The sequence below is a fragment of the Catharus ustulatus genome, chromosome 1 (assembly GCF_009819885.2).
Source record: "Catharus ustulatus isolate bCatUst1 chromosome 1, bCatUst1.pri.v2, whole genome shotgun sequence".
NCBI classification, from domain to species: Eukaryota; Metazoa; Chordata; class Aves; order Passeriformes; family Turdidae; genus Catharus; species Catharus ustulatus.
Genome location: NC_046221.1, coordinates 57331205 through 57347399, shown reverse-complemented (window position 1 = coordinate 57347399; position 16195 = coordinate 57331205). Strand labels below are relative to the sequence as shown.

Here is a 16195-nt window from a genome sequence, read left to right as displayed (position 1 = left end):
CATTTGTTTGTGTATTTATCTGCTCAAATATGTTGGAAAAGGGCAACTTCCTGGGAGTTTATCTGCAGTGGAGGTGAGGACTGATCCATAGCATGGTGCTTAGAAAATGCACATGCCCCTCTGACTGAAGACACTGCAGTACATTGCTGAACCAGTTTAGCTTTTGCTTCCTTTTCAACTTGTTGAACTACGTGAAGAACTGTTTAAGAATAAAACTTTTGTATATGTTACCATCTGAATTGATGTGGTAAGATTTCCAATGGGTGTGGTAAAAAGCTGACCTGTATAAATGTGTGATATAGCTGTTGACAACACCATGCTTGGCTCTTTGGGAGCATCTTTCTGTTGTAGGTGACGTAGGATTTGACTGTAGGATAATCCTGCGTTTGTCTTCTGATCTGTAAATTATTTTGCACTGTGAAGATTAAAATAATAATAAACCCTATGGTATACTTAATAAGGAAGTATGCTTTTTTTGAGCCTCATATAACAGGGTTCTTGCCATAGTCTGTTTTATTGTAATTATAAAGTAGGACAGTTCAGTAACTAGATATGACCCAAATTAATACTACTTAGGAAAATATGTCAGGCTACATAAATTACAGGCAGGCAGACATTGCATGAAACTTCATTTCAGGTGCTTTACTGTTAAAATTGGAATCTAGGTTTCTCTTTGTTTTTCAAAGCACACTGAAACAGGTAGAATCATGCCAATAGCTTAGAGCTTATAATCTTCAAGGTCTTCTTTCTCTCTAGCACAATATTTACTCTGAAACAGTCTCTTTGGATTAAGTGTTGTTTGCACAGTATCATATTGTATTGTACTTGCATTTGTTTGTAACTTATTTCTCTCCTTCCACTTGTCTAGTACTCAGCAGACCTGAGTTTTGTCAGCATTTTATCTTTATTGGCTTGTGAACAACTTTGAAGCAAACTGACCCCCTGAGCTGCCCTCTTACTACAAAATGTGGCATAGTGTTTATGACAAGCTTATCTTGAAGATTTGAAGTCTGTGGTAGTGTGAAGTTTTACTCTTTTCAGTATCTTAATGGAATGTTGTTTACTGACAATAATTTGTCAGGATCAAATTGGAAATGTTTTGAGATTTTATGGGTCAGCTGCTGCAGAGAGTACAAAAAGCAACAACTTGTCACACTGGAACACTACTTGTTGAATTGTAAGTTGAGGTAAAATGCAAATTTTCACATTGCTCAGTCTATTTAATGACTGGAGATTAATTTGAAACAGATATTATGGTGAAATATTGCTACTATGCATTTGAAATTTTTTTAGGCTGTAGTATTGTTAGCCCAAACTCACCTGAGTTCCTGCTGAGTTAATTTGGACTTGTTCCAATATTGGAGTGCTTATGGAAGAATAGTCTTCAAGTTTTCTTGCTCAGTAAGCTTGGAGTAGGCCATATCCAGGTAAATATTGTAATCTGAGCTTTGCAAACTAAGCTGTTGTCAGTTGATAGTAGAATTCAGGTGAATTTTCTTTCTTACTTGCTTACTTGTCTGACATACATACTAAGAAGCATGACTTTCAGGATAGGTTTTTCCTTTTAAGAGAAAAGTGCACAAAGGCAAAACAATGTAGTAGGTTGAAAACATGCACGTGGCTTTGAACTATTTTCATGTTCTTATACTCCCTCTTGAGTAAAAAGAAAACAATGCTGGTTTTTTTAAGCCAAAACAGAAATGTGTTTGTTCTTTTCCATCTCCTTTCTAAAAGAACTTGTAGAACTTGATATTAGTTGTATTTCTCTGCTATATCTCTGTAATGAGTGTCGAACCTTACTCATGCTTATTTTGCTTAGATAAACTTCCTGGGTAAAAGAATTTGACTTAATTTTCAGTTGCATTTTCAGAATTCTTTGATGACAGAATGGGTAGCAGTGCTGATGTGATCTCAAGAGTTTTTCACATAGTTTGTGAATTTAGGTTGGTAGGTAGACCTACTGCTGGCTCACTCCCCCTGCCACTGGTGAGAGAGAGGAGTGAACTGAAAGGGTAAAAGTAAGAAAGTTTGTGGGTTGAGATAATGATAACGTATTAAGTATTTTTTAAAAAGAAATCCAAGAAAAGTTAAGTAAAGAAAATTTGCTCACTGATAGCTGACCAGTGCCCAGCAGTTCCTGAGCAACAGCAGTGCTGAGAAACTTCAGACCTCTCTGCCAACTTTTTTATTGCCAAGCTATGACATGATGATATCCCTTTGGTCAGCTGGTCCAGGCATGTCTCTCCTAGCTGATTGCTCATCCCCAGCCTGCTTACTGGCATGGCAGTGTGAGAACCTTGATGGCATGCATTTATTTTACTTCCAGGAAGGGTTGGCCTAATCTCCGATGAAGCTTTAGTCATCGTGGTTTTATACTACCTGCATCACTGCTAATAAAGCCTTAGTGCATGGCCTCAACTAGGATTTTTGATACGAGTTTTAAGAAAGTTGTTTTGCTTCACATTGTGATTGTTTAAGCTGCCAAGAAGGGTAATTCATTATGCAGTAGGATGTAATTTTAGTGTGCTGTTGTCAATTATGATGGCTAAAGATTACAAGGTAATCATGTCAAGTCACTATGATGTGTTATTATCTGGTAGTTATATAACTGAACTGTGCTACCATGCAAAGGTTTTCTTATTGAGTTTTTAAATTAAATAAATTGAAGTTAAATTTGCTGTTTAATTGCTGCCATACCTTCTTGTATTTATATATGTCATGTATGTATGCATTTATATATGTAATGTAGATGTCATTGTCTCTTTTGGAGTTTTGACCTTAAGTCACTGGAGGGGAGCGCATTCTGTCACTGTACAGGGACTTTCCTGTGTTTTAAGAACTGTGCAAGCATTCACAAGTGTAGTTTTATTACTTTGGGATAGGTAGAGAATGAAACAAAAATGTGGGAAAATAGAGATCCACTAAAACTATAGCATGTGTGATTTTTTAAGTATACAGAATAGCTGCAAGTGCTACAAAAGTGCATGTGCACACATACATCAAACTATTTGAATTAGCTGTCACAGAGCCCTTTGGTGTTGGTGAGATGCAGAGATTTGTGTTTAAACAAGCAGTCATGGGACTGAGACAACTACTCCAAATATACCAAATAATTACATTTGTAGGCAAGTTAGATCTTTCCACTCTGTATAAACTAGATTGTTATTTTGGTTTCTGATTTACTGAAACTGGGAACTTTTAGATTTTAAGTTTGCTTACTTTTCCTGTAAAAGTATTCTAGTTAATCCCTGCTGCTGCATCTTAGTGCTTGCCATTTAAACTGGAAATTCCTTCAAAAGTCTGTTTCCTTCCCCTGCAGCTGTCATATAATGTTTTCTTATATGGTGTTGACTCACTGTGACTTCCTTTTTCAATTCTTGTGTAGTAAACGATCAAGAATTCTTGACACCTACTGTGCCACTAAAAGAAAATGGTGTTTCCAAATGGTGAAGGATTTCTTTGCTTAATTAAAATAAAGAGATGAGCTCAATATAATTTGTGGAATGGTTTTTAATGAAAGGGCAGGTAGCTTTCACTAAAGAAAAACTGAAATTAAATCATTAAATATGTAGGAATTTGAAAAAAATCCATTTTATCGGTTCATGTGGGAGAAGGAGAAGACAATTAATGAAGAAATATTTTTCCTCTAGATTTTTCCATTTGATACCTGTGAATTTTCTGCAACCCAAAGATGGCAGCAAATAAACCTAAAGGACAGAATTCATTGGCTTTACACAAAGTCATCATGGTGGGAAGCGGTGGTGTAGGAAAATCTGCTTTAACACTACAGTTTATGTATGATGAGGTAAGAGTCTGTCTTAGAAATTATCTCAGGAGGTGCCTTCTACATAGTGTTTTTTAGATTACATTTGTAGAATTATTTTCTAAAAGGATCTAGATGTATGTGATGTGGTATGAAAGTCAGCAGCCAAATGGAACAAAAAAATATGGTTTGAGATTACTGATTTGCCCTCTAGAGGTACCTATGAAGTTAAAATTTGGCCTTTTTCAGATTTCTCAGCTGTTAGATACTCTGTAATACTACTGGAATATTTTTGCATGCTGACTAGACCTATTAGAACTTGGTTATTATAGCTCAAAGCTTCTTCACATAGTTGAGTTGCATGACACATGAAACAACCAATTTCTTTCATGTTTTTTGTGCTGCTCTTGAAGACAGGAAAGAAAATCAGTTTCTCTTTTCCTTTTTTTCCAGTGAAAGTCATCCCTTTTTATTAAAAGTCAGAAGTTAAGCATTCAGTGTATTTTATAAGTTGTTACTAAATATATCTAAAGTGAAAACTTCCTGATTTCATAATGGAACACAGATAGATGCTGTGCTTGAACCAGAAATTTGGGTAGTGCACATACAGTGATGTTTTGAAATTACCTCTACATTTCTTGTAATGTCTGAGGAATGCAAAAAACTAAAAACTGTTTGTGCTGATGAAGAGTCTGCTTTAAGTGCAAGTTGTTTGAGCTCTTCATGGGGCCTAAATGCACAATGCTTAGTTATTAGTTCCAGTACCCGTTTAATATGTTTGTTGTATTCTTATGTGCAAACAGAAGCAATTGCCTTGTACAGGCATGATTTTACATCATGAAGGTTTTTTTTTTTGTAGTTTGTTGAAGACTATGAGCCCACCAAAGCAGATAGCTACAGGAAAAAGGTGGTTCTGGATGGGGAAGAAGTCCAAATTGATATATTGGATACAGCAGGGCAGGAGGACTATGCTGCAATTAGAGACAACTACTTCCGAAGCGGAGAAGGTTTTCTTTGCGTCTTCTCTATTACAGAGCTGGAATCCTTTGCAGCAACTGCAGACTTCAGGTAAGTTACAGGGCAAGATAATAATTCTAATTACACTGAGATGATTGAAAGTGATTTTTTTGTGTGTGTGTGTTTTGTAATATCCTTTTGTTGGTCCAGACCTGATGGCAGCTCTTACTGTTGTCACATAATGTTTTGAACAGATGCCTAGCCAGACCTTTGCTATCTTGTGCCACTTCAGATGTCTTAGCTGCTGTATTTCTGAATACCAGAAAGGCTATTGCCACACAGCAGATGCACAACAACATTCAGGTGCCTCACCGTGGTCTCAGACACAGACTGCATCATATTAAAACTCTTATAATATAATAGAATATTATACAAGTTGGAGTATATTATAGATGTTTAATTTCAGTTGAGAGAGAAAACATTTAAATAACTCATCATATTTTAAAAAAAGACAAGATATATCAGAAAATAGTTTTACCAATTCAAAGTGTAGTGAAATAGGAAAAACCATAATATTGGAAAGAAAATTAAGGACACATATATAAAAAGGAGTTTTCTGCATCCCATTGAAATTAGTCTTCTTGGAGATGCTGTCACTCAGCACAACTCAATTCAACTCAATTAGCACTAACCAGCAGCATATATTTAAGATCTCTAAGGGAGGTGGAAGAGGTATGGAGAGGAGAGAAAGTAAATTTTTCATCTTCTGGGGGGTATTTTAAATTTATTTGTGTTTCTATATGTCTGTGTTTACATATTTTGACAGAGGGAGGAGCAGGCCATATTTGTTTGCAGGCTTCTGCTGGGTACTGTCAATCATGGAGGATGCTTTAGTATAGTTCAGGTCCCCTAGACTACAAAATTAGCTATTCAAATCTGTTTAAAATCATGCCAATACTTCAAAGTACAGTAATTTCACGATTACAAGCTGCACCTGATTATAAGCTGCAGGTCTGGGTGTCGGCAACACTTAGATTTTTGTCCGTAAATAAGCTGCACTGGATTATAAATCGCACTTTCGTTCGCAGCAAGGATCCGTGTGCAACTTTCACAAAGTTGCCAATTAGTAACAGAATCACGGGATCATGGGGTTTACTGGCTCAGCCCTGCTCGGGGCAGCCACCAGGGAGCGGGCCCAGCGCCGCTCTCTGCTGCAAGGCAGGGGCGCGGTGTGCCCAGCCAGTGCCACCAGGAAGAGGGAGAGGGGTGTGCCTGGCCACTGCTGCCACCGCGCCCCCCAGGGCTGGGCAGCGCTGCCGCTGCGCCGCCACTGCCCTGCCACCCGGGGCTGGGCGTGCTCCGCCTCGGCTCAGGGCTGCTGCTGGCTTGGACTTCCGGGTTGGGAAATTTCCAAAATTTGTTCATATATAAGCCGCTCCTAAATGTAAGCCGCATTTCCGGTTTGGGAGCAAAATATTAGTCAAAATGGTGTGGCTTATAATCGTGAAATTACTGTACTCTGGCCTTAAAAAAGTCATACTTTCCGGTAAAGGTGAGGGTTAACAGCATACATGTTGATACAGAAGAAAATGAAATTAAAAAATCCCTTCAGGTAAAGGCATTAAAACTCTCCCCAATCCAAATATGAAAGTGAACCATAAAAGACTAAATCCTAAAATGTAACACAGAAAAAAATATTTTTCTGCTCTGTGTAAAAGTAATCTGCATCTCTTGAAGGCACAGTTAAAGTACCTTTGGCGCTATTGAGTATTCTGAGGGCATACTACCCTAATAATTTGAAAGCAAACCAGTGAGAGATTCCAAGTCAGAACTGTAATTTAATGGGAAAATTAAAATAAAGGCAGAAAATACTGGCTTAAACTGACAGAGATAGAATACAACCTGATACCCTGTTGTTCAGGATGTTGGTAGCAGTCCGATTAAATGATGGCTGCAGTCCTGTTGGAGTGATAGATGCGGTTCTGTTGAAGCAGTGATGCTGTAGAAGGGTCTGGTCTTCCTCTGAAGTTCCAGTGGTGGTTATGGAGCTCTTGTCCTCTGGGAATTCAGTAGGTAGGGCTGCCTGAGGTGCTCCAAACCTCAGATTATATCCAGATGGGAATGCTTGGTTCCTCCGCCCTGGGCGGAGCATCTCCCGATGCAATGACGTAGTTTTTAGTCATGCAGTGAGACTTGGTGCCCATTAGCAGAAGATAGTCCCCAGAGGGAGTTATCAGGGATGGGTCATGAAGAAATAAAGAAGAGTACCCCACCTGGTTTTAGAGCTTATAAAGATGTGGTAGAACACATACTTCTGGTTACAACTTACATGGTAACCTAAGGCAACTACTTAAGAGCCAAATATTAAAGAAAATGACAAGAAGAACTTGGATGTTTGTTTTCATGAAATTTTGTTCTGCTGGAATGACAGACCTCCAACAGGAGAGCTTTTTACTGCAGTTCAATGGGGTTCCTGGTATGCTCTGAAATGCCATTGCTCCAAGTAATTTTTTTCAATAGAATACAGACCTGCAATGACTATTTTAAAAATTTGAAAGGTTGTTTGCTAAAATTTGGCCTTTCTTTGAATAGAATTGGTCTGGCTCTCATAGTGTGGATTTTTTTTAAGTTCTAGATATCAAGCTGGCATACCATTAGTTAGATACTTCTTGTTTCACCTTCATAAGGGGCTCAGAGGAGAATATGAATATCATCATCTCAATTGCTGTTAGGTTAACTTTTTACATGGTGAAATTGTTTGGCATCCATGGTGGTTTAACCTGGCATTTATCCCAAGTAACCACCAAAGCCCCCCTATCTCTTCCGTCCTGAGCTGGACAGAGAAGACATAAAACAATGAAAGGCTGATGAGTTTAGGAGAGGAAGAGATCACTTACTGGTTTTGCTATCACAGGCAAAACAGGCACCACTTGGGGAAAGGAATTGAATTTATTGCCAATCAAAATCAGAGCAGAATGATGAGAAGCAAAACTAGCCTTAAAAATGCCTTCCACTTCACCCCTCCCTCCTTCCTGGGCCCTACCTTCTCCCTCCCAGTGACGCAGGGAGAAAGGAAATGGAGGTTATGGTCCATTTCCACCCAGGCCATCACACATTGTTCCTGCTGTTACATCTTCCTCAGGGAGAGTTCTTCCCCTGCTCCAGTGGAGAGTCTCTCCCATGGGAGACAGTTCTCCGTGAACTTTTCCAGTATGAGTCCTTCTCACAAGCTGCAGCTCACTAACTGCTCCAGCATGGATCCCTTTCCATGGGCTGCAGTCCTTCAGGAACAGACTGCTCCAGTGTAGGTCCTGCACAGGGTCACATTTTCTGCCAGTAAACCTATTTTAGCATGGACCTTTCTCTCCAGGGGCCCACAGATCCTTGCCAGGAACATAACCCAGCATGGGTGTCCTCTATGGATTGCAGGAGAATCCCAGCTCTGGTGCCTGAAACACTTCCTCCCCCTTTTTCACTGACCTTAGTATCTGTATAGTTGTTCTTCTCACATATTCTCACTTCTTTCCTCTCTCAGTGCAATTGTACCTGTGCAGTTTTACTTTTAAATAAGTTATCACAGAGGTGTTACTGCCATGGGCTTGGCCAGCAGTGGGTCTGTCCCAGAGCTGGCCGGCATTGGCTCTGCCAATAATGGACATTGGGGAAGCTTTCGGCAACTTCTCACAGAAGCCATATCTATAGACCCGCCACTAATAAAACCTTGTCACGCTAACCCAGTGTAGCATTGCCTGGATAACAAGTGTTGAAAGCTACTAGTTTTTACACAGGTATTGATTGCCATGATGCACTGAGTTTTCTTCTGGTCGCCTTCCTGATGCCCTGGCTATTCAAACTACTTTTGGATAGCTGTAGACTGTTAAAAACTTTGCACTGGTATTTGTGTGGAAGAAGAGAAATGTTGCTTTCTAATTATACCCCATACATAAATGTGGTGCCACAGATTGCCTCAAATGCACAGTTTAAAAAAAAAATAGCTCTGGGAGTAGGCTTCCTCCACAAGACTGCATGCTATTCAGAGCTTTTTGTAATGTGAGCATCCTGCCATACAGCAAAGCAAAGCCCTTTAGAATATCGATTACTTAACTGTCTTCAGCTTCTCTCCCTTCAACTCTAAATTTGGTTTCACCTCAGCCGTCCAAAGAAATTTATTTCTCTGTGCTTTTTGTCAGTCTTTCAGGAATTGCTCCATGATAAAGGACTACATTTCACAACTAACTTTATACTCCTTTTTTCATAGACAGAATATTCTTGTTCTTAGACAACTCTTCTTCCTGATAATGTTAATGAATTTTCAATTAGAAGAACCTTTCATTATTTTTGTAAGTGTTGAAGAATTGAGTACCAAACTATTTGTGCAATTGAGTTTTATTTCAAACCTTTCATCCTAGCAGTTAAAACAGTAGAGGGGTCTGTCCTTAAAAATCAGATGCCTTGTGTCGATGCACAAGTTTGTAATTAAATTAAGATGTCTGGAGAAACTGAGAATAATTGACTTGAGAAAGATTCCTGAAAGGAAGAGATTTTCTCTTGATATCCTGTGTACCATTTTATCAGCTTTAAAATGGTACATTTTGTTAGGAAAGAATCAGCTGTGAAACTGCAACTTGCATAACTTAAAATGGCAATCAAAAATAGTAATGTAAAGACAATGGTAGATGCTCTCAAATAATGCTGTTAAAAGGAATGAATTATTAATATAAATTCTCACATAAACCAATCTTGTTCTATTTTTCTTTCATTTCTTACTGGTTCAACTCCTCCTTTCATTGAGGACTAATTATCTGTCTCTGTCTTCATTCTATGTAATGTCATAATGAGGTTTAAGACTTTCCTGTTATAGAAACTACATAAAAGGAATCAGTGGCTTTTCGCTGTAAGATGTACAAATATTTAGTCTGAGCTTCTTTTTGTGTTCTAAGAATGGTACTCTATGCAAAGCTTCATTTTCTTTTACTTTTTTTCTTTTTCCTTCTCCAGGGAGCAAATCTTAAGAGTAAAAGAAGATGAGAATGTTCCATTTTTGCTAGTTGGTAATAAATCCGATTTGGAAGATAAAAGGCAAGTTTCTGTAGAGGAAGCAAAAAACAGAGCTGATCAGTGGAATGTTAATTATGTGGAAACTTCTGCAAAAACACGAGCTAATGTTGACAAGGTAATAACTGGTCTCTTAAACTGCTCATCAGTTTTTACTTTATCTGTCTTTTTCATGTGTCATACTCCTTATATTCTTAATTTTAGCAATAATTTTGTGGAATTTTAATCAATTACTTTTCTTCCTTAGCTTGCTAGGAGTGCATGACTAGGTGACTGCTTGCAGAACAATGAAAATGTTAGGTGTAATACGTTTATCCCACTCTAAACTACAAGAAATCATTATTATTCAAGGCATGATACAAGACCTTATAGAATTTTCTTGGGTCAGCTCTTTTGACCTAGACTTAATACTGCATTTTCTGTTACTAGAGGAGAGTCTGCTTCTGAACAATGAAGAATACTTTCTGATCCTCAGTCAGAGTAAAACACCTTATAAAAGCAAGTAAGGGAAGGATTTGAGCCTTTCCTGCCCTCATTTAACTATCTGCCTCTTTGTATGTTGTTTTGATGAAGAGTGGATGAACCTAAAAAAGCTATGAAAAGCCCAGAAGTGTCTCATGAGTTTTCACAGATAAAACCTGGTTCACAGGCTCATAAGATAAAGAGAAAAGAAAATGCTGCTTAGTTTTAAGTGCTTCAGCAGGAATGCAAGGTCTTGCAATTCAGAGTAACTGTCAGCCTTGTAGACTGTAAGAGTCACCGTTGTGTGGCAAAAGAAATAAGTAGGTTTAGTGCAATGTGCCAACCTTTCAGAGCTGTTGACAAAGTTGATCCCACATTGCATCATATGTTTGTGTTGGAAGGAACCCTAAAGAAAATTTAGTTCCAACTTCCCTGCCATGGGCAGGGATACCAACCACTCAGTCAGGTTGCTCATCCAACCAGGCCTTGAACACTTTCAGAGTTAGGTCCTCCACAACTTCTCTAGGCAACCCTTTCCAGTGCCTCACTGCCCTCACAGTAAAGAGCTTTTTTTCAATTAATCATTTAAATCTCTCCCCTTTTAGTTCAAAATTATTCCTGCAAGAGTCTTATCACAAACTGCCCATGTAAAAAGATGCTGTCTTTTTTTTTGTAAGTCTTCTTTAAGAACTGAAATGCTGCAATAAGGTCTTCCTGAAGCATTCTCTTCTTCAGTATGAACAACCCTAGCTTTCTTAGCTTGTCTTCATAGCAGAGCTGCTCCAGCCCACTGAGCATCTTTGTGGCTTCCTCTGGACCCATTCCACTTGGTCCATGTTTTTTTTTTTTTTTTTTTTTGTGCTGAGCACTGCAGACCTGGGCACAGCACTGCAGGTGAGGTCTCATGAGAGCAGAGTAGAAGGGGACAATCACCTACCTCAACCTGTTGACCAGTCCTCTTTTGCTGCAGCCCAGGATATCATTGACCTTCTGGGCTGTGAGTGCACATGGCCAGGTCCAACTTTTCAACCATGTCTACAGGGCTGCTCTCAACAAGTTCATCTCCCAATCTGTACTCACATCTGGGGTTTCCCTGATCCAAATGCTGCACCTTGCACTTGGTGAATAATTCTCTAATGGAAATCTGTATGTATGAGCTGTCAATTGCAGCATGAGAGCTGTGATGCAAGTTCTCTTTTGCAATAACTTAAACTCAACTGTTGATTGAGTCCTGTCAATTATCTCACTGAAGAAACTGTTTGTTCAATACTACAGTGATTTACCTTACAGAACAGCAAAGAATTCTTAATCAAGTAAAGAACTCATCCTCATTGTTAAATAAAGCTCTGATTTTTGTGTTATAAAAGTTAACACATCTTTTACATTTGGTGTATAATTGCAGTTAACAGCCATCTATTACAGTTGTAAAAATCTACCTCTTCAAATCCACTTCATTATTATTTAGCAACTGGGGAAAAAAGTGCATGTGATATATTTTTTTCAGTAGCTCTTGGATCAATAGCCTTTGCACATACCTGGTAAGCTACCAGAGAGCTCCAGATTTCTTTTTGGAGCTGATGGCATAATGGATCCAGATCAACATGTTTCATATAGATTTAAGGTTTGACAGGCCAAAAAGGAGTGCTTGTTGGCACAAGTGAATACCAGGTATTCTCAGTTGCTTGAAGCATATGAAGTTTTGGAGTTTGCTACACAAACTTAGATTACTATTGTGTAAAAAAATCTCGCTTCTCTGAATTCCAGAATAGTGATTTTACTTACTTGAGAAAACACAACCAGCCTCCGCTCATTTTTGGCAGAAGTGACCCACTAAACATTTTCTCAGAAGGTTGTGTGTCCCCACAGCTAAATACTATTGTACAGTATCAGTACTTAAGCAAACTGACAGTTGCACCGTGCCATTAGCACAGATTTAAATACAAGCAACATAGCGCACATTCAAAACTCGAAAAGCAATCTCATTTCTTGGTGGAAATGTTTAGTTCCATTGATTTTCTTTGGATTTTGTGTGGTGAACGTTGATACTTTTCCTGCCGTCAATATGAGATTAATGTCATAAAAACCTACTGAGCTCTGCAGAGGAGCTTTTCAGCCCCTGCACTGTCTATGTTTCACAGAAATGGATCAAGTCCCTTTGACATAGATGTATTGCTTTGTTCAAATTTCAAAGTATCAGAATATTCTGAGTTGGAAGGGACCCACAAGGATCATTGAGTCCAACTGTTAGGTGAATGGCCCATATAGGGATCAAACCCATAATCTTGCTGTTATTAGCATCATGTTTTGACCAACTGAGTTCATCTCAGGGCTGAAAAAAGAAGCCTAGAGCACCTGGTATTCCCAGGTGGTCTCCCATTCTAATACTAATACCAGGCCTGATCCTGCATAGCTTCCAAGATCAGATGAGATTTGGCATTCTCAGGGTGATAGGGTATCTAGAGACTCTGTCCTGAGAGGGAAGTTTTAGAATTGCTCAGCTGATTTCCTACAGTAAAATTATAAAGATACGTGCATATTATTTGTTGTAACCTTCTGTAAGTCAAGTCAGTATCTGCTGTTCAAATTAGTAAATTATCTTTAAGCAGTTCAATCACAAAGCCTTAACGGTCCGGATTTTTTTTACCTAAGCCCGTGGTCTATCTCCAACTTTGTCCTAAACCATTTGATGAAAGTGAACTTAATGTGTACTTTAAGATTGTAATATGGCAGCTGCAGCCAAGATTACCTGATGTAAGAAATTGTTTATTTAGTTGTAAACTTTGCTTGAAAGGAGATGCTGGGGTTTGGTTTTTTTCCTCTAGTCACTTAATGCTTAGACTTGCATCATGGAACATACCATACATACATTTCGGTCTATGCTACTGCTCCATTAATGTGTTTCTAAAATTTCATGTTGTGCTTTTTCAACTTTTGCAGCTCATCACTTAAAATACTCAAAAGGTAAACTGATTTCCTTAAGTTTCCTCAGTAGGATGGACATAAAACATCTGAAAATCTTGGCTGGTGATGAGACTCTTATTTCAATTCTTGTTTAAAATTGCCTGACAGGATTCATAAGTGAATATCAGAAGACCGGGGAACATGATGGTACCATGAAACAAGCAGGATTGTATCATATCAACTTGGCCTTCAAAACCAGTGACAGATTTGTTGGATTCATATTTGTTTGCTCAAACTGGTTGCATGTAGTTGATTCTATTCAAAACAACAGAAGTGGATGTCAGTGATAGCTTAAATTAACTCGTTGTCTGTGATTTGATTTTACATTTATCTTCTCATATTTTTTTCAGGTGTTTTTTGATTTAATGAGAGAAATTAGAGCCAGAAAAATGGAAGACAGCAAAGAAAAGAATGGGAAGAAGAAAAGAAAAAGCCTAGCTAAAAGGATCAGAGAAAGATGTTGCATTTTATAATCAAAAGCTTGGATTCCTTTCCTACCCTGACCATACTAATAAAATCCATAATTTATAAGCATGCCATTGAAGGCTAAAGTGACTGAAATTACCCTAACATGTTGGAAAATGTAATGTACCACTTAAAAGCATGATTTGGAGCTGCACTGAAAATCAAATTCACTGAAAACAAATTATGTGGCTTCAAGAGAAGCAGAGTTCAGTCCATTTCATAATTGCCTACTTTCTCACATTTCTTCTGAATGTAGTGTTTCATAGGTAGTCTTTTCTTTAATAGTGAACAGAGGGGCAAAGTATTACTTTGTGAGTTCTTACAAAGCATACTTTTTTATCACTGGTATTTGTCAATTCATCTTGTCTTTTGTTGCCTTGAAAATTACAATTGTGAACATGATACCTAACAAAGCAGTATGCAGCTGTTTTGCCATGGAGTTATGCAAATTAGAAAAGGATAATGTATATGCGAACAGCTAGGTTGAGGAAAACTATATGTGGTTCTGCATTACGTGATTAACTTAGAAGAGTGATGTAATCTTTTACATTGAAACATTTGAATATGCCTTAATTTTAAAACCCAAACATAGCAGGTTGCTTAATCAAGGGTGTATTTTCAACTCTGTTGCATGGAGACTGTCCCTGTGCATCAGTGCAAGACTGCCCTCTCTGTGGGAGCGCAGTTATGTGGATGATTTCACTCACTAGCTGTCTGCTAGCAGTGTCTGTTCTTTAAATGTGTGCCATACTCTGGTAATGTGAATAATACGGAGCATATTCTGTCATCTGTATCTTGGTAGACAATATGGTATCTTAAAACTAAAAGGTCAGAATACATATAAGACTGCAGTCATAAGCCTATGGCACATCTAAGCCTGGAATGGTTGTTTAAAATTTAATGTGCTGGTACCTTGAAACTTCCCTTTTTCACATAGATTTTTGTCTAGATGTTCCTTGGGTTTTAACTCCCTGGAATTGGGTGGAGTGGGGCTGATCTAGTAGCACTTATGTGTTTTGAGTTCAGATGTTGTCTGGGAAATTCTGGTTAGTTTCTTTTGTGTTCCTAATACTTAGCTATTGGAACATGGTGTGTTATGCTGAAGCTCTTTGCAGGTTTTGTATTGTTTAGTCTATGTTGATTTTCAAATGGGGAACAGTGTAGCTACTTTTTCTAGTTAATGTTGATATCAAACAATCAAACATGCTTTGCAATACAAAAACCTTTAACATGCACATCCAAAATCCCCAAACAGAACATACTGCCTCAGTTGCTTCAGAACAACAAGAATACTAGTACATAGTTAGTGTGCTACATGTTAACTAAAAATATACCAGAATGTTTGAGGGTTTTGGACTCCTCCAGGGTGAGACAGGCTAGATCAATTCCACAAACTGTTATACTTTTTATATATCTGTATAAGCCTATAACTGACAGTTTAAAATGTGCTCAAGCAAACTAGGTAACAAATATTTAACTTTCATCCTAACAGAAGTTTTAGGGACTCAAGTCTTAGGAGTTATATTTGTCATGTTCAATATTTATCAGTAGGAATTTTGTATGTGCATTTAGTAGACTGCCAAGTGCAGAATAAAAGTTACTCATGTAACTGGCAAATATAAGCCAGTCTTCATCTTAATGTGTACTCATTTGGGTCTATTTAGCCAGGGAGTCTAACCACTAACATTGTGACTTTGCTTTGGAACCTGTGTACTGGGAACTGAGGTGTTATGAAGCCATTGGACACATAAAACTTGTCTTGGCTGATGCCTTATCCTATCCTTTTATTTGCTATTTGAGCCATTGAAAGATGAATAAACTTCCATTTTTCTAAAATACTTGTGCAGTGTTAATTGATAACTGTTATTCATAAACATTGCTATAGCCCATGTCAATTGCCAAGCAGTTAAACCTAAGTACTCTAGAAGACTGGTTTGTGTGCATAAAGAAAATTAGTATGATATGTGCATACCAAATTAGTATGATAAAAAAACACTTTCTAAAAGCTGAGACTATGTATGTGCTACCTTCTATCCATAAGTAATTTGCTTGGTTGTTACCAGACTACCTGAAAACAGGCAACAAACTGAGGTAAGCTTGTTCCAGAATTATTATCCTATAAGAGTGGAAAGTAAGATTTAAAAAACTAGCAAACAACAACAACAATAGCTAAAAACCCCAAACAAACAAAAACCCAAATAATAAAAAGGACAATCTACATAAGTTTTAATAAAATAAAATTGCATTCTAAATAATTTTATTTTGGCACATTCCAGAAGAACCCATGTTTGCTTCTTCAACCTGCAGTGACTGTAGCTTGCATCATGTATTACAGGATTTGGGTATATCTTGAGAGAGTCATCCGAAGTGAGTGTTACATTTGCATCATAGAGGAGTGTTTTGTTTAGCCTGCTTGAGTGTCTGAAATTCCTAGGTCTCAATGCTCATAGTGCTTCTGTGCCTGAGTGCACTTTTTATCCCCTAATTCTTCAAGAAACTGAAGACCTGCCCTTCTCTGACAAGATTAAAGCC

The 16195-nt window shown here is 38.0% G+C and overlaps 1 protein-coding gene across 4 annotated transcripts in view; it reads left to right on the top strand.

Moving 5' to 3' along the window:
* RALA (RAS like proto-oncogene A) overlaps nt 1-15501 on the top strand; it is a 30912-nt gene extending 15411 nt beyond the window's left edge. For all 4 annotated transcript variants that reach the window (XM_033064446.1, XM_033064456.1, XM_033064466.1 and 1 more), the window contains 4 exons: nt 3651-3805; nt 4623-4831; nt 9719-9893; nt 13549-15501. In XM_033064446.1, the coding sequence (XP_032920337.1) occupies nt 3692-3805; nt 4623-4831; nt 9719-9893; nt 13549-13671 (621 nt within the window). In that variant the 5' untranslated portion in view covers nt 3651-3691 and the 3' untranslated portion in view covers nt 13672-15501. The remainder of the gene's footprint in view (nt 1-3650; nt 3806-4622; nt 4832-9718; nt 9894-13548) is intronic.
* Nucleotides 15502-16195: the final 694 nt, after the last annotated feature.